This window comes from Elaeis guineensis, chromosome 10 (assembly GCF_000442705.2).
Source record: "Elaeis guineensis isolate ETL-2024a chromosome 10, EG11, whole genome shotgun sequence".
Taxonomy (NCBI): domain Eukaryota; kingdom Viridiplantae; phylum Streptophyta; class Magnoliopsida; order Arecales; family Arecaceae; genus Elaeis; species Elaeis guineensis.
Window position 1 is genome coordinate 32829485 of NC_026002.2, and position 23161 is coordinate 32852645.

Genomic DNA, 23161 nt, shown 5'->3' on the forward strand with positions numbered 1-23161 from the left:
TATTTTAATTTTTTTTTCTTGTAGAAATAACTGATTTTAAGCTATGCCACTAGGAGGAACATCTCACAGGAGAGGGCCACATGGAGATATCGATGCATCTCTATCTTAGCAACATTCGAATCATCCAGAGGCAGGCACATCATCTCCTGCCTTGACAGGTTGATTTTACATATTATAGTTTCTTATATTTAATTTATTTTAATTTTTAATCATATATAAATATTGATTTTATACTATGCGACTAGAAGAACCATCTGAGAGGAGGGACCCACATGGAGATGTCGGTACCTCATCTCCACAACTGTCTACTGAGGCAGGCACATCATCTCCTGCTATGATAGATTGATTTTATATATTCTAATTTTTTTTATATTTAATTTATATTAAATTTTTATCATATATAAATAATTGATTTTAAGCTTTTATTTTGCTGTAGCTGATACTGTCATTAGACGGACTTGTGGAGCCGCAAGAAATGAGAAGCTTGAGGAGTGGAGGAGGGCACAATTCGAAAAGAGGATGAGGGTTGTCATCCCATTGAGATATGTCATGCCAGTTCAGCGCCACGTCAGAGACCCGTACGTATGCGAGGTTGACATCATTGTCTGAGCATACACTCCTCTAACGATATTTGACTGGCAGAGGGTTTCGAAGCCGTAGAAGCAGATCATCATTGACCATTTATTGATAACTAAATATAAATTATATTATATTTTTTTAATACAAATCTTTCTATTTATTTTATATTTAATTTGATATATACTTAACTTTTATTTTTTTAAATCTTATATGCTAAATATTATTTCTGCAGTACAACTTTGATATCGAGGAGATTGATACCCCGCACGTGTAGGAGGCTATTCTTAGGCATATAAACAAATTGCTTAAGGGATTCAGATATGAGCTCCATAGCCATTGAAAGGAGGTCTTCGATGCACGTGGGCTGGGGGGGCACGTGAGACACCCCACAGGAATATTTCATGCCTTGATTGGGATCTCCTCTGCAATAAGTACGAGGATCCTATATACCAGATATAACTATTATATATAATAAAAATATGAATTATTGAATTGATATAGTATAATATGTTCATTAATATCTTGAATGCATTTGCTTATTCGGCTTTTTGCGATACGAATGCACAGAATTGGTCGAGGCTCATGGTGATGCATTGTGGCAGATCGAAGTCATTTGCTGTATCAGTATGAGCTGGTAAGTGCATATACATATATCTCTAATAATTTTTTAGAATATGTGTGTGTGTCTGTATATTTATATTCATCAATTTTAGAGGAACATCGAGACAGGACAGCTGTCTAGGTGGATTGATGTCTACCAAAAGATCCATTGCCGAACGGTAGGGAAGTGGCTTCCTGGGATCAGGGAGAGGCATGTAAGTATTAATTAATTAAGTTCTATATTTCAATTTCATTATGAAGTTGAGACTTTTGATTACATTTTTTTTTTTTTTTAATTAGGATTGGATGATGGAGATACAATCCCAGCCCATCACTGAGGGCTCCACCCCACCCATAGATGACGATATGTATGATGAAGTGCTTGGTAGGAGACTCAGTTATATTACGGGATCGAAATATGCGGTTGCGGCTTCCAACTCCTCTAGAGTATCACATGTTTTTTGTGATTCTCGTCCGCAGAGAGGAGACATGAGGAGGAGATTCATCGAGCGGAGGACCACCATAGATCTCAGGAGAACATAGTGGTCCTACAACGTGACAATGTTGAGCTTAGGTCCCAGCTTACAGTATTTGGGGCAAAGCTTGATGAGTTAGTTCGCCACATGCCTCCTAGCATGCCTCCCCCACTGGCTCCCGATGTCCCTGTTGATGCCTATGATGATGACTCCATCGATGATGACGATGGATGTCTTTCTGTGATCGGTATTGTTTTATATTATTTTTAATTTATATGTTTTCTTTATTTAGTAAATAATTAGTTTGCTAACTTAATTTCTTAATCCATTGTAGGTTTGTGATACGGCTTGGCATATGCAGTTTTATTTTATATGGATATATATATTTTAAGTATAGATAAATTAACTATTTTCGATAATAATTTTACGTCGCTAAAACATCTTTTTGCCGATACTTATTTTAAGCGTAGGTAAATAATCAACGATGCTAAAAAAAGCATCGATAAAAATTAAAATTTGCTGATAGAAAGATCTTTATGTCGGCAAAAGGAATCAACGACCTCCCTTTTGCCGATGTATTTTATGTCGGTAGTCATATTTAGTTATATTTTTTTAATATTTAATTATACTTTTGTTCGTCGCTGATTGTCTTATTTTTTATAGTGAATTGAGATCGGTTAAGATGCCGAAGATTGTATGCAGCCCACAAATTTTTTTTTTTTTTTAGATAAGATGATATATTTATACAATCTTGATATAAACGCAATCAAAAATATCAGAACACATAAAATATCACGAAAGTCATATGGCATGGAGATCATATCAATCCAAATCACATCTTAAGAGTGCTCCGTCGCGAAGAAAGCGATCCAATCAATTTGCCGTGGTGTTAGCCTTTTTGTAGATATATCTGGTATATATGACAGGGGCCTCTCGCAACAACGCAATAACATCTCTTAGGAGCGATTGTGCAACATCGTCCCCGTCCCCACAGAGCCCTTCGTTTTCAAAATGAAGAGTGGGCGGCAATCCAGACATGCAACAATCGTGTCAGGTGCAAAAGGCGCATCGCAGAGGATCCCGCCCCCTTTTTTATGCCGGATGATCGGTAGAGTTTTACTCTATAAGCTTTTGACCCTCGATGGTCGGTAGAGATTTACTCACTATAGCTCATGGCGAAACCCGACCACCTCCCGTACGTGTCCCTACGCCCCACATCTCTGTTAGCTGACATGGCAAGGTCTGTGGCACGCTTTTATTGCATGGATTCAGTGGACGACAAGCTGCAATCCACCAAATCCGCACCCACAGGGCACGAGGCTATATAAGCACTTGATCACTGATCTCCTTCTCTCAAAGCCCAGAGTCGCACAGAGAGAGACCTCTGACCTCCACCCCTTCTCTCTCCAAAGCAACCATCGTTGCTTCTCCTCCCCCTCCAATTCACTGCCCAACTCTACCACCAACCACCCCTTGTCTCAAAAGAAAAGAAGTCAAAGATATAATTTACCACAAGCAAACATATAGACTAACGAGTGCAACAAAGTTATTATGCTTGCTCTAGACTTTTACTCCCAATTTGCCGCGTCTTCTACGGTTATAAACCTTTTCGTTTATAGCTTTTGGTAAGAAAAAGTTAGGTTGCACTGCGCCGATATAGATACACCCAGCTTCAACCATATTGACAAAATCGCGTCGTTTAAAGAGAAGTGGCTTCCATGGCCTATGAGGATGATATCGAGATAGGCTGAAAGATCGATAGATATATAGCTCCGGTGGACTTGCTGTTCTTCTCTTGTTATTATCTCTCATGATGTTGCTGGAAATTCTGAACCAGGTTTGCTTTCCGAGAATTCCTCCAGCAGACTGCCGGCCTGTCGGTGGGCCGATACTTCCGATAAGCTCCTTCCCGGTGCGTGTTCGGAAAGGGAAGGTGGTGGTGGTGATGGGCGCGACCGGCACCGGCAAGTCGAGGCTGGCGATCGACCTCGCGGTCCGCTTCAACGGGGAGGTGGTGAATTCCGACAAAATGCAGCTGTACGACGGCGTCGACGTCGTCACCAACAAGGTCACCGACGAGGAGACTCGCGGCATCCCTCACCACCTCCTCGGCGGGATCCTGCCGGATGCCGACTTCACCGCGTCGGACTTCCGCCGTGTGGCCGGCCGTGCCATCAGCTCCATCGCGCAGCGCGGGCGGCTGCCCGTCGTCGCCGGGGGCTCGAATTCCTACATCGAGGAATTGATCGAGGGGGGCGGGAGGGAGTGCGGGCGGTCGAGGTACGAGTGCTGCTTCCTGTGGGTGGACGTGCAGCCCAAGGAGTTGCACCGGTTCGTGGGGGAGCGGGTGGACCGGATGGTGGAGAGGGGGCTGGTGGAGGAGGTGCGAAGGGTGTTCGACCCGGAGGCGGACTACGGTAGGGGGATTCGGAAGGCGATCGGCGTGCCGGAGATGGACGGGTACCTGCGGGCCGAGAAGGAGGGTGTCGGCGAGTGGACGAAGGCGAGGCTGCTGGAGTTGGCGATCGACGAGATCAAGGCCAACACCCGCAAGCTGACCTGCCGCCAGCTGCAGAAGATTCATAGGCTACGGGCGCTGCCCGGGTGGGACGTGCACCGCGTGGACGCCACCGAGGTGTTCCGGAGGGGAGGGGAGGAGGCGGACCAGAGCTGGGACGAGCTCGTGAGCAGGCCCAGCATCGAGATCGTCGGACAATTTTTGAGCCAAGAGGAGAAGGTAGAGGAGAGAGAGGATGGACGGGAAGAAGTGTACTTTGTCGCCGGTAGCTGCGGCAAGGAGGGGAAGAGAGTGTTGAGCAATGAAACAGTGGTGAGAACGGGCGGCGCCGCCGCCCCAAGTTGGCCTCAGCGGTGGCAGTGGGGGCCACCGTGTGAGAGATGAAGAGGTGGGGCCCGCGGCACGTGTAGGAAAGTCGGGGCATGAGTGGGTGGTGGGACCTGAGGTGGGTGCCGCGCGGGCACAAGTGGGTGTGTGGGGAGCAGGTGGGTTGCTTTCAGAGCCGTTAATGGTTCCCTGCCCATACGAATTAATATATTTATATATAACATATATATAGAGAGAGAGAGAGAGAGAGAGAGAGCTGTTGAGGTCGTACGGGGATGGTGTCCGTCCGCATCGGCCCAATTGCAGGGTCGCACGCGCGGGTATCCGTACGTTGTGCGGCCGCACCGAGTTGCGTGGTGGTCCCGGCAGAGCATGGCTTTTGCTTCCGTTCCCTCATCATGCGTAACTAATAAATTAGGACGGCTTTCTCCTATTAGCTTTTTTGTTTTCCCCTCAAACTTTCTTCTTATTTGATGGGCATGTTTTTTTTTTTTTTTTTTTTTTTTTGTCAAGATATCAGTTTGTATCAACAAAAAGCAGCTATATTTACCAAAAAATAAAAAATAAAAAGCAGCTATTGGCATTATAATATCTATATGATAAGTATATTAGTTTGTGTCAACAAAAAGCAGCTATTAGCATTATAATAGGTATACGATCAGCATATGCTTGTGGTACATATTTGAAAGCAGTTATATGTATGGCTCCAAGGTGATTCTTCTGTCGTGGTTAATCAGAATTTGAGTGCCCCACTCATGCTTGAGAAATATATGGGACCCAACGAACTCTTCTGGAACATTTATCTGCACTACTCCATGCCAAGAAGCCAACCACACGGCTAACATGCTTGCTGATGTTGTTAGTCTAGTTTATCATTTTAAAAAAGGGATGATATTGTTAGTCCAGTTATTTTGTATTTAGACTTCTCCTCCATTCCTTAAGTCTGTCATCTTGCAAATCGTAGATCATATCTTAGGATATCTATTTTGAGCAGATGTGATGTGAGGTAACTAAAATTGTTGCTCCGTGAATTTCATAACATGCATTAAGAATTAAGATCATACTCAGATTGATGTGTGCATCTAGCACTTGCTGCATATTAAGATTAGTTTTCTTTACTAGTCGGTATAAATTAATATATCAACAAGTCAGCTAAAACTTTTCAAAATGTTAGGCCAATGTCTTGACGGACATCTTATTTATGTGGAGCACAATTGGTGAAATTACTTGAAATATCATAAGGTGTGGTCAAAAACTTCTCTTAAATATCACGAGGTGTGGTATGGAGTAATGTGGGGAAGAGGATACCATTTTATCATCTTCATTTTATGTGTTCGGACACGTATCTTACCTACAAAAGAATGATTGATCTTTTCTTGCGACACCAATCATTAGATTATAGTTCGTGCAGGCCTCAAAGCATTTCAAGTTCTTTCATTTATCTATTTACACAAATCTTATAGTAGTTATTATGTAGTTTAATGGTGCATATCTTGAAAAATCGTGGATCATTTTTCCATGCCAAAGACGCAATATGAACCGTCGTTTTACATGTCAAAACCGAGGAAGTTTTGACTGCGAAAGACGCCAAAAGGAGACTTTGGACCAAGCATGGCATGTCAACATCTGGAACTGGTATCTATTTTTTTTTTCTTTATTTTATTTTATTTTATTTGAGCATAACGGCACGCCAAGTGGACGAACCTTTTTTTAGTGCACTAGAAATAGAAGTATTGAGGCCCTACAGGTCCTAGCACTTACTTTATCCTTTTGTGCTGAGGGGGCCACGCATGAAGTGGGGAGAGCAAAGCAAAGCAGGTACCAAGCGGACACATATGATGGTCTCGCATTATCTCCTCTCTCTTTTTTTGGTTGATACCGTTCTCATGAGGACCTTGGTTTTGGCGAGGTAGGATGGGTCCAAACAAGACTTCCATGAGAAAGACCTTTCAGTGAAAGGAGTCATTAGCCTGTTGAAGAATACTGACAGCAGAAGAGCCAGCGAAGGATACCTTTCAATCCATGTCCTACCAATATCTTTTGTTAATTAAAGCTCAGTGCAAGCATGCTTAACAGAGCTGCTCACATATTTTGGTTTTTATTTTAATGGTTTCGTGGACTTCGACTCAAGACTGTAGGTTGGTTATATATTTATATATCAAGTGGTCATTGTGCAATGCATAGGGCATGGCTCTTCTGGTAGGGAGTGATGACCACAAAACACACACACAAAAAAAAAGTCTCCGTGGATGTAAGACAAGATTTTAAATCCCAATATCAAAGTAAGGATGATGTTGTCCAAAGCAAGAACAGAGCGAAAAAAAGTAATTATGATTTGAAAAGATATTAACAATTTTTAAGAGGTTTTAGGAAGTTAAGAAATTAATATTGGAGGGAGATATAAATTAGGAAGTAAAAGATTAGTTATAGGAAGGATGATCAATAATGCTACATGAGAAACACAGCCAAGAAAGCGCATTAAAACAACTACATTGGCTTTTGAGTGATTTACATAAAGAAAAAGGTTGTGTATTTGGATAACAAGCAAATACAAAATATTTATTATTCTATAGGTTAGTAATAGAGTTTTTCAATTTAGTTCATGTCATATATTATTTTACACACTAAAGTCGTTCATGGCTTACACGATTTAGTGTTTTGCAAGTGCGTTGCATAAATGGAATCATGCTTTGCTAGGTCTATTGGGGACCAAGCATAACCTGTTAAGGAAACCTACACCCTTCCCGGAAAGCAAAACGTAGGCTTTAGGTTAGGTTTTGAGGGCAAACTATGACATTGTTAGCGATCTTAGAGACGATGTAACACCTTACTTTAAATTAGTCTAGAACATGCAATTGAATAAAAATTCATAATTATTATTAGGTCAGACAAAATTTCGCTAAGGTTTTTTATTTGTGTAGAGGAAAATCTCCAAAGGTTTCAAACATATTAATTTTTCTCGGATTTCATATGAAAATTTTCTCTTAGACACCCATCGTAACTTTGTATATGTATCAAGTGAAAGCAGCTAATCCTCAAACAACTGTTTATTGTATATATATCACATAATCTCCAATATGGTACCATAGTTTTATTATTCTCATGCATATTTGGAATGATGAAAATATCGGTCTTGTATCATTGTAATCATTTTGGGCTGAAAAACTTTCATCTCCTATTTGAACATGATGGTTTACGTCCTTTTTTAAATTCAAGTCCCCACAAAACTTCACTAAACTTCAAAGATAAACTAAACCGGTCATATTTATCACAATAAATACTAACTTAATGCAAAGATTACAGTTTTGCTGTATACTGTATTATTATCGACTCATTTGATTAGCGGAAAAAAATTTTTCTGACTGAAATATTTTTTCTAAAAGATTGTTACTTCAGCATAGGATGTTAAAAATGATTTTTGTATATTTCTTTGATAAAGAAGAAAGCTGCTTTTAGGCTGTGGTGTGGCGCCGGTCAAAAGCATCAAGAGATGTAAAGGCAAGCATCCCACCTCATCAGATCTCATTGGCTCTTCTCAATATCAATCATGATGCACATTATTTTATTATCACTGGAAGAGCATTGCACTCATCACGTCCAAATAGAATACAAACAAATAGGTCTATTCCATTACATCAATAATGTTTAGTCCTATCCTCGGATGTACCATCATTAATATCTTTTTCAATCATGAACAGAAGGCAATAATGGCCGCAAGTTTCATCTTATATAAAACCTATTGTCATGTCATATCACACGTTATCGAGTGCCCTTGTCCACTATCTTCTCTAAGTTGCATCTAGAGAGAACTGACAGTAACCACAGACTTCTGAATTTTTAAGTCATTAGGCGCGAAGAATTTATTCAATGGCCCATCTATTTTATCCAGCCATTGGGATGGGAAGACCATGATGCCTTTCATATGGAAATTGACCCTTGTTCCTTGTCCTTTTTTCGAAATAATATAATAGAAAAAAAAGGGCTTAGATTCACCTTTTTTTTTTTTTTTTTGGGTACAGGCTCAGATTCACCATTTAATCTAGCTTTGGAACATTATTTTACCTCAATGTGAATCTTGTGAATAAACTCTGAAGATGGTTTAGGTTTAGGGTCAGCTCCAAAACATGGTAGAGGTAGTAGTGTGAAGAGCCAAACTAACTCTTCTTGAGTGGCTTGCCATAAAGCCGAAGGGCCATTCCGTTTCTTTATAAAAGAAATGTAAAGAATACACCAGCTGCAAAAATCTCAAATAGAATGATACCCATTCAGATCTTGGGCTAAATCTGGTCCCCTTGCTATGATTCCATGGATAGCTTGCATGCATATTATGGAATCGAATTCTCCTTGTCCACCATAAAATAGGTTGGATGTTGAAGGGGAGAGCGATGAAAACTGGCAGAATCTATCTACTAAAAGGCCTAGAATCAAGTATCCATACAGATATCATACTTAAATTAGAAAAAGAGTACCGTAAGCAGGTTTGTGCGGTTTAAATCATTCGAAGAAAATGCTCTCACTGTATTGGATGCTTGTTGCCTGTCAATGTTCATGGTCAAATAATCTTTAGAGACAAATTGCATCTTCCAGCTGATTTTCTAATAGTTAGTGATTTTGCACCCTTTTGAACAAAATAATCATACAATATCATCCCCACTTGTGTATCCCATGGAATAATCACTTTGTTAGAATTGTGAATGGAAAAGATTATATTGCATATCTCATACTCAACCTCATAAATACAGCTCTATATATATACTGAAGTAGAAAGGCTACTATGGTAGCTTTAATGAGAAGATTTAGAAGCCTGAAAACAGAGTTGACTTTGGTTTGTGCAGTAGATTGCTGGATGCAACTGACTAATCGGTTGCTGAAGTTTTCTGGCTCTTATTAGAAAGAAAAGGCTGTTCTGCCTTGCTTCAGACATGATTCAAAACCTTGAGATAATAGAGCAACATGAGATCAACCTTATAAGAACATAATGATAAAAAGGCCAAACAAGGATTTGCACTTCTGCATATAGATGAGAAAATCAAAAAATGCTACCATGATGACTGGTTCTGGGAAGAAGTTCTTCGAGGAAGAAGAGATCGATGTATTTCATTCCAAAGTATTATGCTACAAATAGACATTGAAATGTACTTCATTCCGAAGTATTATGATTTAAATAGACATTGGAACGTAGTATTTTGTTTATATTGGTAGCATACCCGATAATCTATCCAAAAAAAAAAAAAGCATGTCCAATAAATCTTTGGATTGAAATATTCTACTTGAAGAAGATTTAGTAAATGGTCGGTTTGATGGTCCATGGATCAACAGACGCTAGCAGCTAGAAAATAGTGATGAGAACATGAGAAAGATACATCAGAAATATCATGTTGATATTGGTGCTGCATTCTTCAAAGATCTATCCACAAAACATTGGTTTCTAAGAACATGGTTAAGTATGTGAATTCAAATATTACATTAATATATGACTGCCTTCTAAAATACAAATACAATAATTGTCTAATAATTAATGATGCAGGAGCTCCAAACATCCATTTCGCACACATAAACACATACTCAAGACCTAATATTTTTATAGGTATTTAATTAGCTATCCCTTGATTGATGCCACTTTAACAAAAACTCAATGTTGACCAAAATTCGATCCCTACTTACCGTAACCAAATAGTTTTGATGCGAGATGGCTTGAAAAAATACCTAAAATATCCTTTCACATTACGAAATATTTCTGATTCCATTCTTTTACCAAACATTCCTCTGTTTTTTGGAAGAAACGACAAAAGCCCATTCTTTGAGGGATTTTCTATCCAACTTCATCTTTCCAAATTTGTCAAAACTCAAGTGTGAATATTCTGATGTGGACATTCACTTTTTGAGAGATTTTCTGTTCATTTTGGCCTCTCTAATTTCTATTGTATTCAGATCAAAATATTCTGATGCAAACATTAGGTTTTAAGGAATTTCATTCAGATTTTTCAAAGATTTTGTTCTTTATTATAGTCGAAGTGATTTAAAGGAGCTCATCTATCATTTTAGATGACCTCATCTAGCTTTCTAATAGTCATGGATTCTAAAAACATCGAAAATTCAATTTTTATGACTGTATGCTCTTATGGTATGGAGGGCCATATTATTTCAATTTCACAAGACTCAACTCTCGATTACATTGTCAATGAAATAGTGGAGAGATGGAAGCATCTATCCTCTGCAATGATAGAAATCAAATTCTATATTCCTAACAATTCAAGAATATTTATTAAGCTCATCGTGGATAAAGATATTAGGAATATGTATGAAATATATTTGAAGTTAAAAATTGTGATAATTAAGATGGTTGTATCTCATTGTGTATCCTCAACTGAATCTCCTAAAGCGGTAATCAATATGAGATAATACAGAATTTAATTACAAATTATATATCTTTTTTTATTTTTAATTAGTTATTTTGTGCATTTATATGTAACTGCAGCATGAATATAGTACTTATGATATATGTAATAGTTCAAAATTGATTGGTAATATAATAAAAGAATAATCCTTTTATATTGTAGGATTAGTGATCCAATCCATGATGCTGAACATACAAATTGTTATAAAAATAGTTAAATAGTTGATTCATCTCGCTTTTCATCATTTGCTAGCTTAAGTAATTTCATTCGAGTTGTCAAAGAAATAAAAGCTACAATTGAAGATGAACCAAGTCAAAAAAATATATTGGATACTTGGAAGAGCTGCATAGAGGGTGTAGATCAAGAGTTCGATGATGTTAAAATTTTTTGTGCTACAATTCGTATGTTCTATATTGCAACTTACAGAGATTTTGTATTTGTTAAGAATGATCGTGTGTGCGTGATTGTGGAGTGTGCATATAATGGATGTGGATGGTGCATTCATGCTTCTTGCCTTAAGAATCAAGATAGGTTTGCAATTAAAATTATGAACAACGAACATACATGCAGAGTATGATTGCAAAATCGATATCATCCTAAGGCTTCAAAACACTGTGTTTCAAATATTATCAAAGAAAAACTCTAAGATATACCTTTATATAGGTTGGCTGATATTGTAAAAGATATTCGTCGTAAATTTAGTGTGGAATTACCATATTAACAAGCATGGCATGGAAAAGAGATTGCTATCAAGGAGATCTATGGTGAGAGGTCAATATCTTATGAAAGGATACGATAGTATTGTGATACCATTTTTCAGACCAACCCCAACAGCATAGCAATGTACGAAACCATTGAAGATCAATTTAGACGTCTATTCATTTCATTTAAAGCCTCAATCAATAGTTTCATAAAAGGTTGTAGACCTCTGATATTCATGGATGGAACATTTGTTAAGTATAAGGATGGAGGAGTTTTACTTAATGCTATAGATAAAGATGTGAATGATGATATGTTCTCCATTGCATATACTATTGTTGATATAGAAAATGATGACAATTGGGACTGATTTTATTGGATATTGAAAGAAGCCTTAAAGTCTTGCATTGACTATCATGAGCATCATTTTACCAGTATGACTGATAGACATCAAGGACTTATAAAAGCAATGTCGAAACACTTTACTGGTAGTTACCACTTATATTGTATCTGCCATATCAAAGATAATTACAAAAATTAGGTATGCATCATATTCTTCTAAATTTTTAAGTTAGATCTTCAAAATATCTGGGTTTGTTAAGTCATTGTTATCTTTTTATTGCTGTACATGCAGGTGCTTGTCCATTATCGTGCAACTGAAAGGAAGAGATTGCTTGATTTATTAAATACTACTGCATATACTCCAAATCTAAACAATTTCCAAAAATTAATCAGTAAACTTATAGCAGCAGCTCCAAGCACAAGTAACTTTATGATATATGCAGGGCCAGAGCATTAGGCAAATATAGTCTTTCCAGATCTATATTAGGATATCATGACATCTAATATAGCAGAATATTTCAACAGTTAGATTCTGGAGGCTCAGCATCTTCTCATTCCTCAGATGGTTGATCATATAAGACTCCAGATAATGGAGTTGATGCACGATCGAATGATTCGAGGTTACAATATGGAAACCCATCTTTGTCCTAATCCAGAAAAGGTATTGCAGAAAAATACAGAAGAAGATCGAAGGTTATCCGTCTTTACATCGAGCATCATGATTTATGATGTACAGGACATAAAGTACTCATGTAAGATTGACCTATAGGAATGCACTTGTTCTTGTAGCGAATGATGAATCTTTCGGATGCCATGTAAGCATGCATGTGCATGCATTGAGAAAGCTGATAGATCTTTGTAGCACTTCACTGATAACTATTTCGAAGCTGACATGTATAGAGCAGCATATGCACAATGTATCAATCTAATTCTTGATATTGAGTTTAGTCAAAGTACATGAGATGAGATACATATTTTATCTTTTATTACGAAGACTCATCTTGATAGGCTTAGAAAGAAGAGAAAAGCTTCACAGATAGATTCATCAAGTAATATAGCATGTGGGTTATGCAGAAAAGAAGGACACAATAGAAGGACTTGTAATGAGGCTATTGAATAACATATAGGATTGAATTTTGTTTCTAAAGAATAGAATGGTTGAATATTGTAAAAGTATTATTTATTATGAACCTGTAAAACCAAACAATATGTATCTTTTTTTAATTATCAATTGCTTTTGACATGAACTTATATGCTTTTTTTTTTTCATTTACTTTCATAGTAAAATTTGTATTTTATCTTACTAAATTTATTGCCATTATACAATGTAATTTGTGGACTTTATTAAAATTGCACACAATTATATGGCATACAGTTAAATGAATATGACATACAGTTAACTAAATATGGTACACAATTAAACTAACATGATATACAGTTAAATAAACATCGTATATAATTAAATTAATATTGTACATAATTATATATAAATATTGCATAGAGTTAAATTAACATCATACATAGTTAAGCTAATCTGGTACATTGTTAATTAAATACTGTACACAGTTAAATGAACTCTTCGCATAGTTAGATAAATTTTATACACAATTAATTGGACACTGCACATAGTTAATTGAATCCTACATACAGTTAATTGAACACTGCATATAGTTAATTGAATTTTGCACACAGTTAAATTAAAATCATACGCAGTTAATTCAACACTGTTAATTTATATGGTATATTGTTAATTCAACAAATATCTGTGTTGCTCATTCAAATCCAACACTAGGAGGTACCAATGCCAAGATGTGTTCATGGGGATGAACAAATATCTATAGTGCTTGAGATCTGATAATCGAATATCAACCAATCATTTCTGTATACTTGACTGTGCTGAATCTATGATCTGATTGGTGACTTCAGGGATCACTAAGATGACTCTTGAAAGAAATTGAAGCACAACAGTCTACACCAAAAAAGAAAAGAAAAAGAAGAGTATGTTTACACATCTATTAGTTGAAAACAAAATGCATGCTTATAATAAATTTTATACATGTATCTCACAGTGCAAAAATAAAGTTGCATTCTCCACGGGCTCCCTATACTCTATGTAGAATAGCTCCATTATACAGAAGTACATATTAACAAGCTGTAGATAATGCAAATAAAAGCATTAAGATCAATAAAAAAAATATTGGAGCAAGAAAAACATGTGAGTAGTTAATTTTTATACATCACTCTATATTGGCCCATCATTAAGGAGCTGATCCAATGCATAACATGTGCAAAAAGGTTTAGAAGTATCTTGATTTTTCTAGATAGTCTCACTACATAAAATATGTAGGTATTAACAAAAGAATTCATTATGAACAATGAGACAGAGAAAAAATATAATTCTATTAACTTACTCAAAATGATCACTATCAATATAGAAATCAATTGATGCTTCAATAAATGATGGGAGTATACCTCTCCCCTTCTCATGATAGGTGCGCCTGCATGCCAATTATATTGGCTTATCCGGTAGCACCGATGACTCAACATCTATAACTATAGTAGAATCTTGAATATACTAAAAGTGATAAAATATATAAAAAAAATTAGTAAGTATTTTGAATATTTAACATATGTCATACCAGCACACGATACAAAGACAATTACCGACATGATTCATAATTAATACATCAAAAAATTCCTAAACCTCTCTAGGGGAAAGGATCTCCTTGATCCTTAACTGCTTGACTTAGCTCTATCAATACAATAGTGATAGACTCCAAAATTGAACACTAATGAGCATCTGCATCATTCTCGCTAATGGGTAAGGCTGTGCTTCCTTCACCTATGTTTTCCTTCTGGTGTTTCTTCCTTACATGTTTGTAGGTCTTAGGAAGGAATGATATGGTCTTTCCCTTCTCCATGGGCTTTCTCTCGCGAGCTTCCATTTTTACCTGCCTGCATAATGAGAACATATGTTTTGAGGCAGCACCTTCTTTCTCGCACTCCCCTTCAACCACGAAATTGATCTGAAAAAAAAAAAATGCAAGTACAAAGTTAATAAGCATTCATATTATAATAAAAAAATATATCTTTAACTACAAATTAATGAAAATTACCTCCATCGCTTCACTGCTACAAGATATAGCAGGATCCACGTCAGTCGGATGGGGTTCTTCAAGTACAAAAAAAATGCTCTATCCTCACCTAATAATAAAGATTAATTAGATCAGGAATAACATCATTTTCAAATTTTCATATTACAATTACAGCAAAGTACTCACCTGGATAGGATCTGCTTTCATGGCTACAATGTCTTCTGGTGGCATCAAGCCTTTATCGTGGAGCATCTTCTCGATGCACGAAAGCCTCCATCGAAGGCAAGAATTCGTGCATCCTTCGCTGCGACATCCTTGATGGATTGAGGGTCCTCTAAGTGAAAGCTGTGACTAATCAGGGACCTCTCAAATGCAATGATACGTGCCTCTAAATCATTAATTGGATGTCGTCTGGGTAGGCTAGATGACAGAACCTAAAAAAAAAAAAATCTTAAAGATTATATACCATAAGTAATGTGCAATGAGGAGCTATATATATTCCTACTTAGTAAAATTTTATGTATACCATTTAAATATAGCATGCCAAATAGTGTGCCAGCACATAATAGCTATGTGCCAAATAGAAATAAGTATATTCCATATGAAGACAATGATATACTTCAAAGAATTAAAAAGAATGTAGCAAAATCTCAATTGTCTACAAATGCATTATAAGTGTGTGCAAGGTGGAATTTACTGTGTGTCGGCACATAGCATATGTATGCCAAATAGAAAATAATCCATGAGTCATGTAACTAATATAAAGTATACAAAATAAAAAAAAAAAATCAAATTTTATACGTGCTTACCCCTGTATCGAAACTGCCCCCTGTGGCCTTTCTTATGACAGGAGGTACACCTCATCCTCCTTGGACTGTATCATCTGGATCACCTGTTATGAAACAAAAAAAAAATTCAAAAAAATAGTTATACTTCAATTGAAATGTGTATGATGTTAGATATAAAAGGTAATACCTCAAATTTTTTTAATTTTTTTATTGTTTCGATAATCATCGCCTCCACCTTGTGAGGGAATGGGGCATTGCTCCAACGCAAGAGACGGAGATAAACGAATGGTGGTTTGTGCTTTCCAAGTAGAACATTGACATGTTCAACAGCCCATGCCTATCATACCAAAATAATATTAGATTAATTATGTACCATAATAAATTAACTATGTACGAATATATATTAACTGTGTATTATAACAGATTAACTGTATACTAATATAGCTCAACTATGTACCATAATAGATTAATTATGTACCAATATAGATTAACTGTATACTATAATAGATTAACTGTGTATCAATATATATTAACTATGTACCATAATAAATTAACTGTGTATCAATATGGATTAACTGTCTACCCATATAGAATAACTATACATTATAATAGATTAACTGTGCATCATAATAAATTAAGTGTGTACCAATATAGATTAACTACATACCATAATAGATTAATTGTGTACCAATATAGATTAACTGTGTACTAATATATATTAATTGTATACCAATATATATTAACTGTATATCATAACAAATTAGCTGTATGCCATTCTATATTAATTATACCATGCTAGACTAATTATGTACCATATTAAAGTAACTGATACAATATTAAATTGACTATCAAATAATTGAATTGGAAGTAAACACAGACAAGCTTACCACCAGAGCCACCGTGCATCTATCCATATAGCCAGCAGATCCTCTTCCAATTATATTTCTTATGCGCACACTCTCTACTATACTAGAGATCTGCTATTGAAGAAAAAAAATTGCAAGACCCCAATTATATGATCCTAGATGATCCAAATTATCAAGATATGGATATAATACCTTTGGAACATGGTAGCATACAGTTGGAAAAAGAATAGTTATAAAAAAATAAAAAATTCGATACTTGGTAAAGTCCTCTACATCCTACAACCTGGACTTCCCAATAAGAGACATCAATTTATTTTTAACTAAATCTCTAGTGGTCTTTTTATAGTGACCATCAAAATATCAATGATGAGGTCCGATTGAACACATCCCTCTCTATACAATTCAACCTCATCACTCGTAGCCCTCAAACTAAAGATGAGGACAATGTCAGTCTCCACAAAAGGAATCATGTCCTACCCAGTCTAAAGCCCTCCTTCTCATCATTCCAGAAGAAAAGCAATGCATCCAACAATGACCTGCTTTGCTTGATATATGGAGGCTGGAGCAAATGGGCAAATGGAGTCGCAGCCACCATTATTTTCTACTCTTCGGACATAGACTCCATAAGTATGTCTATGATCTCGATATAATAACTGAAATAGCATCTTTCATTCACCATATTCATTGGGCTAATATAAAATTCTCTGGCCCTCCTTGAACTAGCCATCATAACACTGCATCACAAAGCAAATTCAAACAATATATATTAGGTTACATTATCATAAAAGCTAATTTTGACTAACAAAATCAGATTACATATGAACATGGTTGAAATTCAAATTGTGTATCATTAAAATAAGATTTATAAATTTTTAAAAGTTTCAAATTTTTAGGAAAAAGTACAAACAATTGGTGGGACTTGATTTCTTTTTCTCAGTAGCATTACTCTTTCTAATATTTTCTTCTGAAATAATTATTTGATAGTTTTGGTATAACCAACTGTATTTTCATTTGGTTACTTAAAACAGATAATGAGCATTCATGTAATTAAACCAACTAGTTATATTTACAGAACCAATTCATAAGTAACAAAACCCCTACTCTAAGTAAGAGAACCATTCATAACTAAGAGCATTCATACAGTCCCATGCATAAAGAAGGGAATCTCTGCTCCAATAATGCATTGACTGAGACCGCTAAAATCCACGGAGAGAGAAGAGAGGGGGAAAGAGAGAAGATAGAAGAGAGAAGAGAGGAAGAGAGAGAACATTACCGATGGATTTTGCCTCCACACATGTCCGCTATCTCAGTTATCATTTCCATTGAAGAGAAGCCATGGAATAGCACTGTGGCCCTTGCCACCAGTAGTGTGAGTAAAATCATGCAGTAATAGATCACCAGAGCAGAGGTACTTGTTGGAATAAAAGAAACTGAAGAGATAGAAATTTGGAGAGATAGGAGGATTCAATTCGAGGGCATTTTGGTCTTATTGAGGGACCTAAAGTTAAAATATCATTTGTAATGGATCGAGAGTTATAAGTTGGATCAACAAGGCTGAAAAATTAAACTTCGATCTACAAATAGGCTGGCCATTAATTTTCCATATTTTAAAATGGCCTAACAAATACTATTTAACCAATTTTGACTTGGACTAGAAGATGGGCCAGGTATATAAGCACTCAAAATGGGTTGGTCTAAAATAAGTAGTCGATTCTTTTGACATCAACACTTTCTACAGCATGGAACACGTCATTAAGTTTTGCTGTCGAGAGCCTCCGATCCTTGACTCGCTGTGGCTAGGCTCAGTCTTGTACCGAGGTGGATATCGATCGTCTACTGATGTAAAGATAGCTTTCATTAGAGGTGGAGTGCTCCTTTTTCAGGAAGACCTGCGAAAAAATCTAGTCCCTGGAGATTTTTGGTTCAAGGATTCTCCGATGCTTAAGTTAGTCGATACTTCAACAATCAAAAAAGTAGAGAGTAGAAAAAATAGTAAAACTTGGGCTCTGTTTTCATAGAGTGTGAATTATTTACCTGAAGTTTTCCTTCGCCCCCATTTATATAGAGGGGGAGTAGCTACCCATTACCATCAAGCTCGGTAATGAGTCTGAAAAATCTATACCTACTGGAGATAGTGAGGCACCTATTATGCATGTCAGGTACAGTTGGGAGTTACACGTTATCTGCGAGAATTACATGTGACGGTTAAGCCTATGTGTATGTAAATAGGAGAAACAGTCCCAAGATCTTTGAATAAACAATCAGTTTCGGTTATCCACCAAGCAACTAAGTCATCGTTGCTTTCCAAGGTTGGTCAGTCATATACCACTAATTGAGCCAGCTCTTCAATGTGGCATCATACTTGGCCTGGGCGAACCCACATCTCTGTGTCGAGGTTTTAAGTGGCTGCTGGTGATATCATGGGTGTTCATGGAAGCTTTAGAAAGATTCTAACTTGAGATTCACCCCCTGTGACTCATCCTTGGGGATCCGGATCTCATCATTAAAAGGGGAAAGAGGTCTCGATGACTTGGTCGGTACACAGTCAAAGTGGGATCTTGACTAAATCCAAAGTAGTCGATCCTTCTGGTAGGTCGATTCTATGGTCGGCCAGCATCCAAGCTCGAGATCGGCTGATATCTGAGATCATATTTCTCCTTAAGTCGTGGTTATTCTAGGGTTCTTTGACCTCTATGCTTTTCCTTCATCGAGCTAGTCAATGAAAATGGTAAATAATCTCCTCGTCCAGTGGTCAAGCTATACTGGTCGGGAAAAAGGCTTACTTCCCCAACAAGTTCTTTGAAAATAAATGCATTAGAAATTCCTTATCCTTCAATTCCCAACCACTATGTTTTTGATACTCTTTGAAAGATGAAATTCAGTTTCAAGAACTTCCAAGTTTTGCTTTCTAATAGAAATTTAAAATTTAAAATTCTCCACTCAAATTAAACATTGGTGATGTAGAAGTAATGGGACTGAGGAATCCGTAGGCGACATGGAAATTTTAGTATGAGGTTCAAGAACTATAACAGGAACTACCTAAGCTTTAGAAGAAGAATTAGGAGGACATGGTATCACTGTTTTAGAGCTTCTGGGAAAAATTCAAACTTCATCTGTTTCCTCTATTATCTCTTTGTCGTAAAGCTGATGTTGTATGGGAATAACCACTTCTAATAGTTGATCCTTAAAAGAAACTTCAAATGTAATTAATTAAAAAACCATAGCTTTAAGGTTGATCAAGTTACTATTAAAAATATCTCACTCTTGTTCTTTAAATCGATTTGCTTGTTCGCTAAATTTTTTTTTTGGTTCATGCGGACGATCACACCACTTTAATATGGGTACATCCCAAATAGTTAAAAAACAAAAGGTCCTGCAAGGCCTGCAGGCAAGCCTCGCCCTATCGCCAGATTCAATCTTTGGTGTACTCAATAATGTATGATGCAATCCAATCTACTATATTGTTCGCCTCCTGAAAGACATGCCGATTAGACACCATGACGAAATCACATAGGAAACTCCAGATGTCATGGAGGAGCGAATGGATCTCTAGTTGTTTCATCTTATCCTTAATCTAGTCGATAATGATGGTAAAATTTTTCTCTATGAAAATCTTTTATTCGGCTTGAAGCGCAGCTCCCAGAATGAAAGGTTCAAATAGACATGAGCCTCCCACCACTAACAACCTGACATCCGGACCCCGGATGATGTAGCAACACTATCCCTATCATCCTTAACACTACTATCAAAGTTAACATTGATAAATCCCCAATAAAAAGAATCCTCCGGATTACTGTAGGGGCAGCATAAGAGTCTCATGAGTTCAAAATGTTAAGAGACGGGCCAGCGACATCGAAACAACTATACTCTGCAGCTAAGCAAATACTCTCTCTAACACCCGATGCACAAGTACAATCTCAGCTTCGAAGACTAGGCCATTCTTGGAAAGTTAGTTCTAATAGGCGACATAGCCATCCTATCTCCCCAAGTACAGGTCAACACCTCGATTATACTCCGACAGATTACATTGAAGAAGGGGTCCAGTGAAGGGCTGCTGCTTGCCTCCCAAGGATGACCACCTGCTATCCTTCAAATCAATCTCATCCTCAAACAATACAGGATGGCATACTCCATCGACTCATCATACAACCTGCAAATCAGACAAGAAATTGAAAGCTCTATGCCCCTGTCCTTGAATAACGTAGACATCGAAAATCGATCCCAAGCAATCTTTCAGAGAAAGAACCTCATTTTAAGATGAGCAGCCACTTTCCAAATCTAAGCAGCCTCAGTCCTCCTTAACGCAGACCTGCACATCTCAGAAAGGGCCCTCGTAGGAGGCTTTTGGCAATATGATCGACCCCATAACCTCAAGTCCTAGCTCTGATGGACATGAATTGAAATGACACAAATCCAATCAGCAAGCTGACCATCAAAAAGATAGATGATATTCTGTGCTCTCCAACTCCTACCATCAGCAATAAACAAGTCATAAATCCACAGATGATCATCCACCTCCATACTGATGTGGATTGACCAACGAGAGAGAGGCAAATTAGAAACCTAAACACCCTAACTCACATCAATCGATGTTCTATCCCCAATCAACTATTTAACTTGGGCCAACACTGATAGAGCACGAACACAAATCTCTTTCCAAATGAAAGAGCAATTGCCGTGATCAATCCAAATCTAAGATCGCTGATTCCACACCTTGTATCGAGTCTTCTTCGCTAAATCCTTCGTCTAGTTTTCGTTCTATTTCTGAATTAAGCAATCACGATCAGTTCAGATCTAAGATCCCTAACTCTACGCCCCATACCAAACTCTCTTTGCTAAATCCTTCATCTAGCCTTCGTTTTATTTGAATTGAGCATTCTTCATGCTAACAAGATAACTCTCCGTAATGTTGAAATTTATCATGCCTATTGTCCGTGCAAGCCAAGATTTGAGAAATGAGATGTTTTTTGAAGATTAAAACAAAGAACATATTGAGAAATCAAATTGATATCATAGTAGTAGTTGATGCCACAAATTATAAGGAGTTGAACAACTGCAATAAAAAATTTTTCCACCGGGTTCAAATAGATGTTGATTCAAAGATTCCAATTGTTCAGTTTTCATAGATTCATTCCCCATAAAATCCCAATTGTTCAGTTTTCATAGATTCATTTTCTACATAAAATCATATTAAATCTGTGCCTTTTATATTAATACATGAGTACATTTTGAAAGGCATCATAATTGCCTTTTTAAACTTTAAAAGACATATCTGTACTATAATTAATGATGTCTAGAAACTCAAGTACGCCTGCCACATTCAAAAACACATTTAAGATTCAATCACCAAATATTAAAACTGATAAATATTTTTGACTAGATTTTGACGTCTTGACTTAGAATGAACTAGGTATGCCGGCACTCCAAAATGGATCGACCAAAAATAAGCAGTCCATTGCTCTTACATCACTAAGCCAGAAAACTCATAACAGACAAATGGATTTCTTGTTGATTAGCCTTGACTAACGTAACCTGTATTTCAGTAAAGTTGGATTACAGATGTAGAAACAGAAAATTAGTTCTGGAACACAATTAGGTTGATTTTTGACTTGTACTCATCAAATGCAAGTAGCTGGCAAATAATCAAAAAAAAATCATAAATTAATATACTCAACAACAATCAAGTAATAAAATCTGGACATACATGCAAAAAAAGCTATGAGTAAAAAAGGCAAATGACAAATGAGAAAAAGGTACACAAAGGGGAAAAAAAAAGAAAAGAAAATTGGAAACCAAATTCAAAAGTTATATATATATATATATATATATATATAGAGAGAGAGAGAGAGAGTGAGAGAGAGAGAGAGAGAGAGAGAGAGAGAGAGAGAGAGATCTAATTCCACGGATCATCCCATCCTTTCGGTCCTTCCCTCTTCACAAAATCTAGGATGGCCTGAACTGCTTCTTGTACCCTATTAGAGAGAGAATGATTTGCCCATTCTATTTCAACCTTCTCGGCACCTCCCAAAGCCTGACATAGTCTGCAGGATTATGCAAACGAAGTGATTCATGCAACTCTAATAAGAAGTGCTTCATTAATAACTATATAGACATCCTTGGTCGTGGGATAAGCTTGAGAACTACCTTTCTACCAGTGCTTTCTTATCAACATAGTCTGGCACATTCTCATCAGCCATGGAGAAAATAACCTGCAGCCAAATAATCAGAAACACAATTCAAAGCAATATTTTGTACCAGAAAATATGAGGAACGTCAAAAACGAACATTAGCTAAAAGAATCCCAGAGTCTACAACATTCTGCAAATTTTACAACACAAAGTAAAGCAGAAGGTTTAATTTAGTCACTCAATTACTTCACAAAGTAAAAGAGTCACAACTTTATCCTCCATTTGGTGCAAATCAGAAGGCTTAATCTAGTTACTCAATTACTTCACATGGTGGCACAGTAGTGC

At 36.8% G+C, this 23161-nt stretch overlaps 2 protein-coding genes, 1 long non-coding RNA gene and 2 pseudogenes across 3 annotated transcripts in view; 2 read left to right on the top strand and 3 right to left on the bottom strand.

The window, feature by feature from the left end:
* Positions 1-3026: 3026 nt before the first annotated feature.
* LOC105052792 (adenylate isopentenyltransferase 5, chloroplastic-like) lies at positions 3027-6625 on the top strand. Its single transcript, XM_073244593.1, is given in 2 exon segments — positions 3027-4507; positions 4510-6625. Coding segments are annotated over 2 exon segments (1083 nt in total). The 5' UTR covers positions 3027-3465; the 3' UTR covers positions 4551-6625.
* A 3947-nt stretch (positions 6626-10572) lies between these two features.
* LOC140852210 (uncharacterized) lies at positions 10573-13059 on the top strand (annotated as a pseudogene).
* Positions 13060-14589: 1530 nt separating this feature from the next.
* On the bottom strand, positions 14590-16323 carry LOC114914566 (uncharacterized). The gene is made up of 5 exons (XR_003802050.2): positions 16010-16323; positions 15844-15926; positions 15221-15468; positions 15056-15143; positions 14590-14965 (listed from the first exon to the last, which is right to left on the bottom strand). It is a non-coding gene; the product is annotated as an uncharacterized lncRNA (long non-coding RNA).
* A 136-nt stretch (positions 16324-16459) lies between these two features.
* LOC140851914 (uncharacterized) lies at positions 16460-22028 on the bottom strand (annotated as a pseudogene).
* A 146-nt stretch (positions 22029-22174) lies between these two features.
* Positions 22175-23161, bottom strand: part of LOC105052732 (UPF0613 protein PB24D3.06c) — a 30646-nt gene continuing 29659 nt past the window's right edge. The window contains exons 8-9 of the mRNA XM_010933655.3: positions 22833-22897; positions 22175-22729 (exon numbers count right to left, since the gene is read on the bottom strand). Of these exons, the coding sequence (XP_010931957.1) occupies positions 22582-22729; positions 22833-22897 (213 nt within the window). The 3' untranslated portion in view covers positions 22175-22581. The remainder of the gene's footprint in view (positions 22730-22832; positions 22898-23161) is intronic.